This window comes from Macrotis lagotis, chromosome 2 (genome assembly GCF_037893015.1).
Source record: "Macrotis lagotis isolate mMagLag1 chromosome 2, bilby.v1.9.chrom.fasta, whole genome shotgun sequence".
Classification (NCBI taxonomy): Eukaryota; Metazoa; Chordata; class Mammalia; order Peramelemorphia; family Peramelidae; genus Macrotis; species Macrotis lagotis.
In genome coordinates, this window is record NC_133659.1 from 93,802,837 (window position 1) to 93,818,831 (window position 15,995).

Consider the following 15,995-nt stretch of genomic DNA (forward strand, 5'->3'; position numbering starts at 1 on the left):
TGTTTTTTCATTCATTTTTCATTCTTGAAAAGGATCAATGACATCCCAAGAGTAATATCATCCCCAAAGTCATATAGTCAATATGTGTTAGAGACAGGAATTGAATCTTCATCATCTTGGTTTCAAAATCATTTATGTCTCTATTTATTTTATCTCACTACTTCACATTAATAATTAATTAGTCCTTTTTAAATGGTGTACCTATAATTTACCCTTCATTTTTCAAATGAAGCTAAAAATGTTATATGCGAATAGATAATCAGAAAAGCAAAAATAAATAATTTGAAATGTTCTGATAGGTAGAGTTAATTACTCTAGCATATTAAATACAACCTTTGTTCAAACAGAAGAGATGCCAATGATAAAGGCTATAACTAACAAAAACATCAGTGTTTTCTGATTTTTTATCAGTAATTGATGCTTCTTAAAGAGAGCCAAAAAGCTATTTAGCTTCTCCCAGGGGACATTTAAATAATGTGGCAAATAGAATCATTTGATGAAGCCATAACCAAAATGTTCAAAACATTAAAACAGTCCAATGAATAGCAAGTATCCTATACCACATGGACAAACTTTAGGGATTTAGAATTTTTGTAATGATTTTTAGATGGCCCAGATCCATTGAACCTACCAAAGTAAAGAACTGTATTGGAGATTTTCTTTGGACTCCATTCCAGAATAAGCCCCAGAAAAGTGGACTTAGTTCTAAAGATGAAGTCCCTATTAGGGTTAATTATAAGAATACTCATCTAGGAGCCAAGGAACTTTATTTTTCTATATGATTCCAGTTCTGCTACTATATTGGTGTCTTTCCTTAGTCAAAACACTGAACCTTTCTGAGACACCATTCTTCTCATCTATAAAAAAGAGGGATGAAATGAATAATGTCTGAGTTCTATTTCTTCACTAACTTTCTGTAGTCTTTCTGCTTCCTGACTTAAATCTTCTTCAATTCATGGAGGCAAGGTGGTCTCTTAATGTCCCTTCTAATATTCACATTTTATAGAATCCATATCTAGGAGTTTGTGAGCACCTAGAATTCAGATATTTCCTATTCTAGAGCTGCAGGAAACTTTTAAAGTTAGAATATAACTAGGTAGTTAAATGAGTTTTGAAATGATTATCTCCAAAATATTCAATGCTACAGACTCCTGAGAAAGCCTGTAGATTACAACTTTCCATTCGTTTTTGAGTTTTCCCAATTATTACAATAGCTTTTTTGAATACTACAAAAACACAGATTTTCAAATGTTTGTTAATAGCTTAAATCACAAAAAAATTAAGAAATATATCAAATTCTTCAAACCTCAGAAGTTCTAAGTTTTTGGGATTCAGTCCTGTAGATTCCAATGGGGATATCACCTGTAGAAGAACATAGCTTCTGGTAAAGTCTGGCATAAGTTCTGATCCATAGATCATCCTCTGTGATTTTCATCTAAAATATAGACAGTCATTTATTCATAATTATTAAGATAATAAAGAAAGAATAGCATAGCTTTATCACATCTACTAAAATCAGATCTCACTTAATTGTACAGAAAGTAGATTTTTCTAAGCTTAACTTAACTTTTAACCTGTCAGGTTGCTAACCCCAAATACATCTAAAATCAAGTATACAAATCTGATCTTGAGAAACAGTATTTTTGGAGACAATTAAAGAAAGCAAAAATAGTATAATACAGGGGGATAGTGAAGCGTGGTCATTGTAGATGATTAGCTGAGTAAGCTTATGGAACTCAGTACATTTTTCATGGCTTAAATGTTCTTCTTTGTAAAATCTGTAGAGTAGCTCACTCTCTACATGAGTAGAAAATATGAATCATGGGATGATCACAAAATCATCTGTGTTTAGATTCATAATGAACTGCTGTAATTACATTCAATAATGGATATTGTTATGGGAACTAACATTTCAAATAATACAATGAAACCCATCTATGAAGACTCAAAAAAGAAGAATTTGAAAAATACTGTTTACTATCCCATTCTTCTCTGTTCCACTTATATTAACTCAGGTCCTTGGGATTACTGGGCCAGTGTTCTATCCATTGTGCAACCTACCTCCTCCCATTTTTGTTTTTGTTTTTTGTTCATATCTAATCTGAACAATTCTTTTTGGTTTAAGAAAGAATTGAGAAGAAATTAAAATACATTGAAAGGAATTAAGAAAAAAAGATAAAATTCCTTAGCTTCTATTATAATCCCCTTATTGAAAACTAAAAAACAAAAAAAATAAAAAACAAATGATATTTTAAAAATAAGAAAAAAGTAAAATGTGAGTCCATGAGAATTAACTTTGTTGTGTTGGAAAATTGTTTTACTTTACTCATTAAAACTTTTAACTTCCATTTGACAAGTAGAAAGACAAATTAGAGAAAAATATACTTTATCTAGAGCATTTTCTGTAGGCAGTATCATAAATGAGACCTATTACCAAATGCAAGACATTGTGTTATCCACTAAGATATTATTGTTTCTGTAACAATTTTTTTTTCCGACAATGCTCAAAAGAATATAAAATCAGATAGTAACTAGAAAAGACAAAAAACATACAACAGATATCCAAGCTCTTTGCAGTTACTAGAATGAATGTTTTATCTCTGGAATTTACTAATCATGATATTCTTAACTTACAGAACAAAGAAATCCTGATCCAGGTGTGGTATCCAATCCCAAAAGAAGTCTGGTGATAGAAATCATATAATCCTTCACAAATGACTAAAAGAAATAGATGTTAAAAAAAAGATTTACTGCACAAGTCTATTTTTTGTTAGCATAAAAATATGACAATGTAAATTATTTTTCATTTACTTTTAAAACTTTTATTTGCTCATAATATGATACAAACTTGCTAATAAAGAAAATCCCTTGGTAGTATCTCTTCAAATACATGCTAAATTTGTGTTTGGTGATTTTTTTCTATTTTTTAATTAGAAAAGTAATCCCCTACAAAATCTCAATATTCTTGAATATTATGAATGAAAATCAGGTAGGATGGTATTATTCATTGTAAACAATATAACAGAGACACATAATTCTTTTGATTTACTCTCACTAAATCTTCAAGGATATAATTGAAGAGAATTTGTAATGTAGTACAAGTGGATTGTGTATTACAATATGGTATCAAGAGAAAAGACTATCACATATAAAGGACAACTTCATCAGCTTCATTTCCCAAAGAAATGACAAAATTCATAGAGATGGTTATAAATTCAGATTTGGGAGACTGTGAGATACACTGGGAAAAGTACTGAATTTCAAGTCAGATGAACTGGGTTCAAATCCCAAATATGTTCTTTACTACCTTGGGGAAATCACTTGTACTTTCTACTCTTTGGGTTACTAATAAAAAAAAAAGAGAGAATTTTGGATTAGATAAACTCTAATGTTCAATTCAGTTTTATGCCTGTAATTCTATCATTTTGACTGTAATAATATTTTATCAGAGAAGCTAACTGCTAAAAGAACCAGACTATCCAGTTCAAGCCTCCTGCTCAATATAGATCCTCACCACAGAAAACTTAACTTTTCTCAGCTTTAACCATTTCAATTGTATGATGGAAATAAACACCTACCTCATAGGGTTATTGTGATCAAATGAAATAATGAATGATAATTCAAGTTAATTTCTCTTAGATAAATTTAAAGAATTAACATCAGAGGAATTCGTTCCTAATCATTCTAATTGGACATGGGAAAGGATAGGTCATTTTTCCCCCATCTCTATTCTAATCTTCTCCTATATGTTATTGTAATGCCAATAGACATGTCTATAGCAAAAAACCTAATATGAAATTATTTATCTTTGATCACTGTTCTCAATCTTATGTATAATAATGACATTAATAATAGAATTTATAGTGCTTTAAGGTTTACAAAGCACTATAAATATTATCTCATTTGATTCTTATAATCATCCTGAGGGGTAAGTAATATTTTTTATCCACATTTTACAGATTAAGTAAGTTGAGTGTGAGTGAAGTCAGTGACTTGCACAGGATCATACAGATAGTGAGTATTTGAGGCCAGCTCTAAATTAAGATCTGAACTCAGATCCTGATTCTAAAGTCCTATGCACCATTCACTAGGTCAAATCACTAATTCCTATAGTAGATATATTAACATAAAATCAAACAGTTTCAATAAAAATGAAAGTTTATGGCTGGTAACCTCAAAAAAGACATCAGCAGAAATTCCTATAGATGCTGTTGTGTATCTTATTGTTTTAAAAATTATTCTTGATACTTCTATCAAAATATATTTAATATTAAAGTCTAAGTGATTACCTAAAGAAATTAATAGGAAATATTATGGATTAAAATATGTGACTGTTTTATAAAAATCTTAATTTAATAATGCTATTATTGATAAATGAATAATATGTTGCTGCTTAATTAACTTCTAAACAAAAATTCACTATTTTTCTTAAATTGCTTTAGCAATTAAAGAGTGATTAAAACACTGTTGATTTATTCTATTATTTTCTTAATTTTGAAGTTAAAATAATTTCATTGGAAAGAAAATAATGTATTTGTCTTATCACATAAATGAACAGCTCTAATGAAATTCATAAAATTTGTTTTAAAAATCACAATAAAGGGAAAATATTCAGAACATCCATTAGCCACAAAAGTTCAATAAATATCTTCCCCAAAATGCTGTTTTTCAAGCACTAAATTATACCATTAATGTCCTGATTTCTAGACCTCCACAGCTGATACTAATTTATGTTAAAGGAGCAAATGATACAAATTTCTCCTTCCAAAAATATACCAGTATCAGAGAATATGCATGTGTGTAAATAAAACCTACCTGATACAAAAGTGTGTCCAACATACTGATGCTAAAAACTCTCCCAGCAGCAAAAGGCAGTCGAAACATAAATGCCAAATTAGACCCTCTCTCCCGTTCTTTCTGTGTACAAATTTGAAATGAAAAGCATTTGTTGGTTCCATTTATTTCTAATACTTGTAAGTATTTAAGTTGCACACAAGGCAGATAAGACACAGTTGTAAAACAAGCACTAAATCGGACTTCCCATCAAAAGAGATGTACATCACTTATACTTGAAGAATTACCTAATAAAAGCTTCTAAATATAAATACACTATTAAGAATAAAGAAGTCTTTCAAAATTGTGCTAAATTTACAGGAAGATTTCAGTACAGAAATGAGTTAGTGCAGAGTAGCAATTTAGGAGCTCTCAATTAGAAATCTCATTTTTCTTGTTTGGTAGTTGAATCTTGACTGAACATGCATAGAAATGTAGGCAAGATGCCCTTATTGTTGAAAGGAATTCTGAGAATAGTAGTCTATGTGTTATGTCTATTTGAACATGGTCAATAACTAAAAATATTTTATTAGAGAAAATATTTCATAAAATAGCTATATGCAATTTGGAATTATATTTATATATCCCAACTCTTTGCTGTTGGCTACTAATCATCTTAAAGCAAAATCATCTGTGCAATATTCACAAGATAAATCGAAGTTTTTCTGTTAAACTCTTGCTGTTACCAATGTGAGATTATAGTCAACAATTATTATCTAGAATATTTGGACCTTCTGAACTGAACTCACCTGAAATTCTGAAACTTGCTATTTAAGATTTTATGGCACTGTTAACTGATATTATTATGAATCTCTCTATAGGTATGATCGTCAAGGAATGCTGTGTAGTCAGTGACTCATGATGCAACAACTGTTTGGGGTTTTTATAAGCATACATGGAGGGTCCTCATGGGAAGTGTTGGGTAAATGATAATCTGCATGAATTGAGCTAGGATTCTCCCAATTCATTTTCCTGAGCAAAGCATTTATGATATCCCACCTGCTGACTTTAAGATGGTTATATAAAATTGACCATCTATATCGTTGCCTGGAACTGACATCAAAATAAAGGAACACTTTACCTTATGTCCCTATTCTTCGATGGCAAATTCTTATAATCATGAGAATCATGATCAGTATGAAATCAATTTTAAATCCTTATATAGTTTGAATTACACCTGAACCATTGCAGTTAGATACAAGTATAGTATTTGAACCATTTGACCTAGAATTTGCTATATTCTAAACAACTAGTTAATAAGTGTTTAGCTTTGACATTTGCTAAGTAGTTACATATTTTCATGTTAGTTAAGATACTATAATCTCACAATACCTTGGGAATAATCAGGCAAATGGTATAGAGATTTGTGAAGCCAGAATATGATTCTGTTCTTTAGCCAATATCATAACTGTCTGAGTTCCATTTAAGGAAAGGAATAAAAGAAAAATTAGTTATCTCAGAAGAAAAATAGTTTATATTCTATTCTAAAAATACCTTAAAGAAAGATTCCCTGGGGGGCGGCTAGGTGGCTAGTGGATAAAGCACCAGCCCTGGAGTCAGGAGTACCTGGGTTCAAATCTGGTCTCAAACACTTAATAATTACCTAGCTGTGTGGCCTTAGGCAAGCCACTTAACCCCATTTGCCTTGCCAAAAAAAACCAAAAAACCCTAAAAAAAAAAAAGAAAGAAAGATTCCCTTTTACTAGGAGTTATTAATTTGAACAGGGTTAGAAGTTGAGAATGTTTTATTATAAGCAACTTATTTAGATAAGTTCTCTTGAAATTGATTGTGCAGTGTGTTTATATAAACAATCCCTTAATCTTTTGTATATCTAAAGTTAATCTGCCAATTTTTAAATGGATTTATTTGGTATTAGAGGTCATATTCTTATAAATGTCTTTTATTACTAATTTCTTAGTAGAATTTCATTCTCCTAATGGGGAGAATGAATAATGCTAAGTATAAAAAAATTAAATTCTAATTTTCTGTTGTATCTGAGTTTTCTATGTAGATCAGTAAGACAATTGAGTAAGCTAAAAATTTAAAATCTCTGATCTAAAAAGTTCCAAATTTCATTTTGTAATGAGACAAAAGGTTGTATCTGCTTTTTATCCAAGTAAATTTATGTTAAGACCAATTCTGTGAGTTTTTTTCTTAAGCAGAGAAGAAAATCTCTACAAGTGACATGAGAAAGAGAATACCTGCTCTGAATCCACACCCAAATGATAAGATCTTATTGGATGTTTCCAGAGGAAAGGGCTTGAATTTTGCTTTACTATTTCCCATTTTGTGCCTTTTATTTATACAGTCTACTTATCAAAGTGAACTGCCTCCTCTGATTATGTCAAAGCACCATCCATCTTTCTCTTTCTCTTCTCACATTGTCTTTCCCTTCTAAACCCTATGCTGCCTGCCCATATCTCTTGGCAGCCTTAGTTTTGGTTATATTTTGCTTCCAACTATGCTACTCTTTTCCATTATGCCCCTCACATCCCCATATTGGTCTGTAGATGATGTCATGGTCTTACTTTGACCAAAAAGAAGGAAATGTTGATGTCAACAAAAACTTGATGTTTTTGTTGTTAATTTGTTCTAGAATGCTTGATGAGTGATAAAACTGAGTACAGAATGAATTTTTCAGAGCAGCTAGGTGGTGTGGTAGATTAGAGCACTATCCCTGGAGTCAGGAGGACCTGAGTTCAAATTTGACCTCAGACACTTAATGATTACCTAGTTGTGTGACCTTGGGCAAGTCACTTAACCTCATTGATTTATAATCCCCCCAAAAAAGAATGAATTTTCCCATAAGAAATAATGTAATTAGAAATAACTTGTGAAAGATTCCAAGAGCTTTCACATTTTATCAGGCTAGTATTAATAAATGAGGTTCTTTTATAATATAGAACTGGTTAAGACTAAATAAACAATGGATAAAAAAGCAATTAATAATACAGAAATAAAATAAAATAAAATTTAACTTCATTTTACCTGTACTGAGAAGAGTTCCTGGCAAAATGGTTATTGTTTGTCTTTCACTCTCAAAGAGGGAGATGATTCCATAAAATGCAATTGAATCAGATTTAAATGAGGAGGTGCTGTGCAAAGTCACCAGACTCACTTTCTCCTCTGGAGGCATCTGGGTCCAGTGTTCAGATACAGATCAAGACAACTAGAGATGGCTTAGGATGCACTGGGAGACCTTGGATTTTTAAAGTCAAGGTCTTTTTCGGGTCACAGTTTGACTGAGGCAAAGTCCATTTAGTGATTAATGCTACATAAGAGAGAAAGACAAGGCAAAAAGGCCCAGAGTGGCCTCTTTTGCTTAAACTGGGAGGACAAGACCCTCAGATCTTCTTAGTTATTAATGCAAATAAGTAAGAAATGAAGGGGGAAAGTCTGTTTTTTTATAGTTAAAAAAACTCAATCTGAAAATTGAGGCCCTTAGGGTTTTGGATAAAATAGAAACAATTATTATTTTTGTTCACTCTGTATCAATCAAGATGTAAATAATGAACAAGCAAGCTTAATTTAGGGTTAAATATTGTTCAATGAGACATCAGTTGGTCGACTTTTGTTTCACTGAAATTAGGACACAGAGTGGCAGGCAAGTGACAAGTGACAAAGATCTCTTCTGGGAGGGGGTGTTATGACTCAAGTTCTAGTAAGTGTGACAAGTCTCAACTATCAAAATGTGATGAGTAAGAGAATCAAAGAGTTTTGAAGCCAATAAGTATCAAGGTATCATTGTACAAATTTTGTCTTCTTTTCTCTCTTTTATAACAAATATGAATCTAGCCATTCTATCAGTGGTTACTGAGTGGTGCTGACATCCTAGAGGGGGAAGATTCCCATATTTTGTGAAAGTCTATAGTATAGCTGATAAGATACAAAGGTCCTAAGTAGGAAGGAAGGGCATTATGTCTGATGGAATTTCTGATAGCAACATTACCACCACTCCCTGGATGGACAAGCAGAAGCAGCTTTTCAGATCCTGCCTTCTGATAGAGGAATAGTAAAATAATTCCTTTCTAAAACTCCATTTTGGGGTCTAGTTTTTTTTTAGCTGTCCCCTTCCTTGTTCATGTGCATAATCAGCAAGGATAAAAAATTTTTATAAAAATATACATTAAATTAATTCTGGTTGCTCTTTCCTGAGAACAAATTTTGGAGACTAACAATTGTCCCTTAGGAAAAACTCTGGAGGTTGACATGATGTTTATTGCTTTATGAGGACCAAACTCAAGGAGGTTGGCAGTAAATATATACGCTCACATTTATATACACATTCAATTATAATTACAACTTGGCATTGCTAAAAATGCCCCATTAATCAATTTACATTGAATTCCACCAATAAAAATAATCTACCAATAAGTGATTACATTTGGAAATGTAAGAGTATTGACATGACTTTAAACCATAATGACTAGCATTTATATAGTACTCTAAGTGCAAATTTCTTTACAAATATTAGCTTATTGTATCCTCAGAACAAATTCAGAGATAGGTGATATTTTTATCTTGATCATACAGATGAAGAAACTGAGGCAACCAAAAAGTAACTGCCATGCCTAGGGTGACACAATGAGTAACTGTGGTTGCTTTTGCAATTGGGTTTTCTCTTGACTCCAGATCAATGGACTCTCTAGTTGCCTCTATTCATCTTTAGAGTAGAAAAAAAATAATAATACTTTCTTCCTATATGTAACACTTGACAGAGGACATTGAACATAAAGGGCTTCACTGAGTCTGTTCAGTTTAACTGAACTTTCAAAATTTATGCTAATTATCACTTTGCTAGAATTAAAACTTCAAAATTGACTCTGATGTTTCTGACTATGCCCTTGTTTTTGTATCTGAAGTTTCACTGGTTATTTGTAAATAATGCCCCTTCACATTCATCTTGGTTTTGATGACTTTTTAAATCATACTGTCAATTAGAGAAAAATCCTCTCTAAATTTATATTATAAAAGAAAGGTAATATAAATTAACCAAATCAAATGTGTCCCTTTCACTTTCCAACTTCTTTATTCTCTAACTTAAAAAATACTTATTCTGTTTGATCCTTGATTTATACAATCATTGAAGCCTTTACTAGGGGCAACTGGAAGACTCAATGGATTTCTATCTGTGGTAGATATCAAATTAGGAAGCCTCAGATTTTCATTGAACAAGTCAGATAACCTCTGCCTTAATCAACTGGTAAAGGAAACAGCAAACCAGTTCAGTATCATTGCCAAGAAATTCCAATGGACAGTATAGTCCTTAGGATTGCAAAGAGCTGAGGCATAACAATACTTTCTATGCACGTTTGTGTGTGTGTGTGTGTGTGTGTGTGTGTGTATGTGGGTCAAGCTCAGCTTACTGAATCTAACTTTTCTCCCATTCACAGACTCAAGAATTGCCAGAAAATGACCAGACACATGAGCCACTCTTAGCCTTTGATCATTCTATAATAAAAATAAATTGTCCTTTGATCTCAAAGATGATTAAGAGAAATTAATGATGTCATGACATGCACATGATTGGGATTAAAGTGAAGGGCTGTTGTGCAAAGACACTTCTTTTCTTATTGTCTCCTCCAGAACCATCTGAACCCGGTAGCATGCTATAGTAGAAAAAGGTTGACTGGTGTTGGCTTGGATACAATCAGAAACTTTGGTCTTTTAAGTGAAGATCTTTCTAAGATCACCAAGGCACCTCAGAATTGGAGCATCATCAGGCTTTGGGGATTTTGACAGTGACATTCAAGTCAAGTTCCTTAACTAGTAAGCTTCATTCCTTTGTTTGCTCCTCCAGGGAGATACATCTAATGTGTGGAACCATGGTTCCACTCATACCAGGTAGCAATTCTTCAACAGTAGGATACATCAAATATGAAATATCCTACCTCCCCTCTTCACAGATACCCAAGCTTTCTCTATGGATAACTGCTTTTTATTCAAAACAACCTACCTGTGAAACTGAGAATTCCTTAACCCTCCCATTTGTAGATTGGCCATTCCTTCCACTTAACTTCTCCCACCATTAGCTTGGTCATTCCTTCAGACCTAGTATCCTAAATAAACCCTGTTCCCAGCCCCCTTCTAGGAGTTTGACACTTGCTGTGTCACCCTGAGCACAACTCCTTGACCCTATTAAGCACATCAATTTTGCTATATTAGTTGTTTTTCTTGAATACACACACACACACACACTCACACAGGGATGTAGAATTATAGATCTACACAAGAAATCCTTTATTCAGAGACTCCTCTTTGATTTTAGGAGACATTCTCTAATCTTGTTTTTTGTGCTCAAGTCTTGAATTGTGAACTGCTTATAAAAGGGTCATGACTCTGATGCCTAGAATTCTTCATTCCTCTTGTTTCCTGCATCCCCCATCCTCTTGGAAATGGGACTTCCTGATTAGGATCTGCCCAAATTTCAAACTTTTTTCCTTCTTTTGTTTAAAAAATTTAAAAGCCTCACTCTTTCCAACTCCTCTTTGAACAAGTCAGAACAGTGATGCTCTAGCTTTCAAATTTCTTCTCAAGTAATAAAGGCATTGATAATGTGTAAACTGTGATAGGACTCAGGTTCATTCCTGGTCCCACTTTTTGGACCTAAAGCTTCTTCCATATTAATAGTTCACAAGATTTTTTTCTGATAGTTCTTTTTCATACACATGTTGTATCCTTTAAGAGAATATTAACTCTTTAAAGGTATAGACTATTTCATTTCTTTTCTTGCATCCCTAATGCTTAGATCAATGTTTATGAATTCAAGATATATAATGCTACAGGACTCACAATTACTCAGAATAATTCAATCTAAAATTTTATATAGAATAAAATGGATGAAGAAGGTATTGAGAAGATTAAAGTGATTCCATATTTTATTGATTCTGTATACAGCTAAATGATATTATTCTATAACTGCTCAAATCATGGTTCTTTGTGAACTTAGTTCAGAAATTCAGCTGAAGTATGATGAATTAAATTTAGAAATTCATTTGTTGTTGCTTTTCTAATCATTGTTCTATTCTTGACTCAGGGAAATATAATACCCTTGAAAGATGCTCTGATCATGCATCTTTATGCCACTAAGCTATCTTTAAAGGATGTCTGACTTGCTATCCAATGTAGGCTAGTACACTATCTTTTAAGCTTACAGGTAGACTTAAGCAATGAACTCTTCTTAATCACATTTCATGTGATTTTGTCAATTACAATCACAACACACACACACACAAGAAAACAAAACAAAGCTTTGTAAGTTCTTTTGTAAAGAAAACATTTGCTTTTCTTGACATGTAAAGTTTTGAGATACTGTAGCTAGGAGCAAAACCAATTGATAATAAAAATAAGCACTCAAACAAATTATCAGAGGGTGGGAGAAGATTGTGAGAAATATTTACTACTAAACCAGTGAGAAATTGGAGCAGAAAAGTAAATTTAAAAATATTAAAGAAAAGCAAGTAATAGAGCCAGATTTTCAAGAGAACATGTAAGGATAAAACTGAAAAGATAACAGACTAAAAGACTGAAAGAATCATGAAGATTTCTGCAACAAACTTTTTCTATCTTGATAAGTATAGTGTCACTAAATTTGCAATACATCTAATCACAATTCCTATTAATATTAAATACTAGAAAAAACAGTAAAGAAAATAAAAGGAAAAGAAATTAAGCTAGTTTATTATAAAGTGAAGTCTGTTCTGAAGACAATACAATTTTAGGGATCTTAAGAGTCTACTTTATAATGATGTAGTGAATTATGAATATAGAAATTTGTAATTATAAACAAATTTTGTAATTCTTTATAAGACTTTTTTAAAAAATGTAAAATGTTATCTGCTCCTGAGATATAAATTAACTTATATTGTTCCATTATTAAATGTAAAAATTTTACCATCTCCTCATTCCTAACCACCAGCTTCCAACCTTTTACTTGATTTCAGTAACATAAGGGGGAAGGATTTCCTCTTTGCCCCCAGTACCCAGAGAATGGGAAAGAATATAAAAACTTGGCCTAAACTGACTGTCCCCATGGCTGTCACTCTCCCTGACCCAGCTACTCTCTCTCTCTCTCTCTCTCTCTCTCTCTCTCTCTCTCTCTCTCATCTATCTTTCTATCTATCTATCTATCTATCTATCTATCTATCTATCTATCTATCTGCCTATCTCCCAAAACAAACCTTGCCTAGTCTTTTGTTATTCAATTATGTCCTCAAAATGCCAGCTACAGTTCTAAGAGGAGAAAAGTTCTTAATCTATACACTTTATAGCCTTCTACAATAAATCTTGAGCCGTTATAAAATCTCAGGGACATATATATGAATTCATTCACTTTTCAAGGCCTCTCACTCTTCATTGGCAACCCCCATTCCCTCCTACATTAATAAGTCATCTCAAAGAGGGGGGGAAACTAAATATTTAAAATAATCACTTTAAAAAAATAAGTGAAAGAGATGGTATCTTCAACTATTGGACCATATGCCTAATTTTTAATCTCTATAAAAACTTAATGACATGAATGGGCACATATATTAAAGATATCTTTTCAGGAAGAAAACTCTGTATTCTCTCTGATATTGCTATTTTTTTCTTTGTGTATTATTAAGTATCCACTCTATCGAATTATCTTCTCATATACAGACTCTGCATCTTTTTGACTAAAGTTATGCATTTGCTTTTTTATTATTATACTATCATTCATTTTCTGGCTTCCCTTTTTCTATTGGTAAGCAGACTCTCCCTCCCTCCCCCCAAAAAAAAGAGTTAAAAAAAATTTGGGCCGAAAAAAGTGTTTTGGTAGGATTCACCAATATGGCTGTAAATTGTGAGTAAACTCTGGAGGAAAAATCCTGCAAGCCGCTAAATTTTAGTCCCTTTAGTCCCTATTCAAAATAGCTCCCACCATTGACCATTGACATACCCCCCGATTCCCTCCTTTGAGGAAATAGCCAATATTTTGCTTCTTATAAGGTGGAAAAGAACTCAAGGATAGAATTCTTTTATGAATATTTTCTAATACCTAATAAGTGCTGGGCACTATCGTACTAAATGCTTAGCAAATATTGTCTCTTATTTCTCACAACAACTCTATGAGGTAAGTGCTCTTAATATTCTCCCTTTTCACAACTAAGGCAAGATGAGGGGAAAGCTTGGCCCAGAGTCATGTAGGTAGGAATTTTCTGAGATCATATTTGAACTTCAATATTCCTGACTCTAGCTCCAGTTCTCTATTCAATGACTCAACTAACCACCTCAAGCTCCCAAATTGTAATATTGAGTAATGCATGTTGGAAGAAGAGAACTTAACTAAAGAAGCTCATTAACATAATCATGAAAATCAAAAAAGTATATTAGAAGTTTTTTCAAAGTTTCTTAAATCAACCAGAGGAAAGGTGTGCACACACAGACACACAGACACAAACACAAAACACACAAACACACACACACATGCACATGCCATCTAAAGTTACTGCTAATAAGAAATCATCATTTTTAAAAATAATTTCATGATGTTTAACATTTTTTCTTTTATACTGCAACTTATTTGATTTGATTTGATTTGATTTTTCTTTTAGTGTGATCATCGAAATCACAAAGGGTCTGAGGAAAGAGTTCCAGGAAAAAGAAGATAATAAATTCATAAAGTCTTGTCCTTTTGTATAAGGAAAAGCATTTTTATTATCTAGGTTCCTCTTAAGCTAAGGTTTTTCCTTTTATAATGTCAATTTCCATCTTGTAATACAGAAGAAATGAGAAAATTCAACTTTAATACCAGATGGGGTTCTCTAGTAATTCATGAATTTCTTTTTTCTGGAATTCCCTGAACACTAAAACAAGTTTGGTAATTGTTACACACATGTTCACAATGTGCCTCTTTTTTTAGATTTTTTTTTCAAGGCAATGGGGTTAAGTGGCTTGCCCAAGGCCACATGGCTAGGTAATTATTAAGTGTCTGAGGCTGGATTTGAACTCAGGTACTCCTGACTCTAAGGCCAGTGCTCTATCCACTGTGCCACCTAGCCACCCCTACACTGTGCCTTTTATCTAATAGCATGTATATAATTTTGAGATTCTCAAAGAGTGATTAGAGATAATTCACAGTGCAATGGTTGTCTTTTTGGCTAAATTCAAAATAAAATTATTAATTCCAGTTAATCTGATAAATCTGTTCTCATTGAATAGAATTAGAAGAATTTTACGATCTATTATCTTATATACAATGATTTGTTAGTCAACTAATTGGCACAAAGGGTCATATTACTGTGTTTTCTTAATGTGCATAACTTTACATGTTCAAAGTACCCATCATCAGTGATCCAAATTAGATCAAAGCGGAAAAGTAACTATATACAGAAATATTTAGGCTAATTCTTTTCATTGTAGCTAAAACTTGGAAATTAAAGGGTTGTGCTCCTCTTGAGGAGTGAATGAAAATTCTGTTATTTGAATATGATGGAATATTCTTGTCCTTAAGAAATGACAAAATAAATATTTTCAAAGGAAATTGATAAGAACTCCATGAATTAGGGGTGGTTAGGGGGGCACAGTGGATAGAGCACTGGCCCTGGAGTCAGGAGCACCTGAGTTCAAATCTGCCCTCAGACACTTAATAATTACCTAGCCGTGTGACCTTGAGCAAGCCACTTAACTGCTTTTGCCTTGCAAAAACCTTAAAAAAAAAAAGAACTCCATGAATTAGTATAGTGTGAAATGGGAAAAGTTCACAGGGCAATTTATACAAAGACAAGACAACAACATTGTAGAGAAAAATATTTCAAAATACTTTAGAACTCTGATCAATGTAATGTAATGATCAATGTAATGATAAACTATGAATCCAGAGGACCAAAGACAAACACATCTAATTCCTGCCAGAGAGGTAATAGATTTAGAATGTAGAAGGAGACATATTTTTGAACATGGACAACATGGGATTGCTTTTCCTGGCTATGAATATTTTTTACAAGCGTTTGCTTTTTCTTTTTTAAATTAATTGTTCATTATAGGTAGGTCGCATAATAACAGAGAAAAATAAATGCTTACTAAAGACGATGAAATAAAATTAAGAAGAGGAAATATGTCTGTTGATTGCAATTATTTGCCTAGTCTGTTAATTAAATCAATAAAATTTCATAAGTGCCCAGGATTACACAGGGAATTC

At 32.5% G+C, this 15,995-nt stretch overlaps 1 protein-coding gene across 2 annotated transcripts in view; it reads right to left on the reverse strand.

Moving 5' to 3' along the window:
* The window catches only part of KCNT2 (potassium sodium-activated channel subfamily T member 2), a 537,465-nt gene that overhangs the window by 62,938 nt on the left and 458,532 nt on the right, over positions 1–15,995 (reverse strand). For both annotated transcript variants that reach the window (XM_074222275.1, XM_074222274.1), the window contains exons 22-24: positions 4,816–4,917; positions 2,635–2,718; positions 1,307–1,435 (exon numbers count right to left, since the gene is read on the reverse strand). In XM_074222275.1, the coding sequence (XP_074078376.1) occupies positions 1,307–1,435; positions 2,635–2,718; positions 4,816–4,917 (315 nt within the window). The remainder of the gene's footprint in view (positions 1–1,306; positions 1,436–2,634; positions 2,719–4,815; positions 4,918–15,995) is intronic.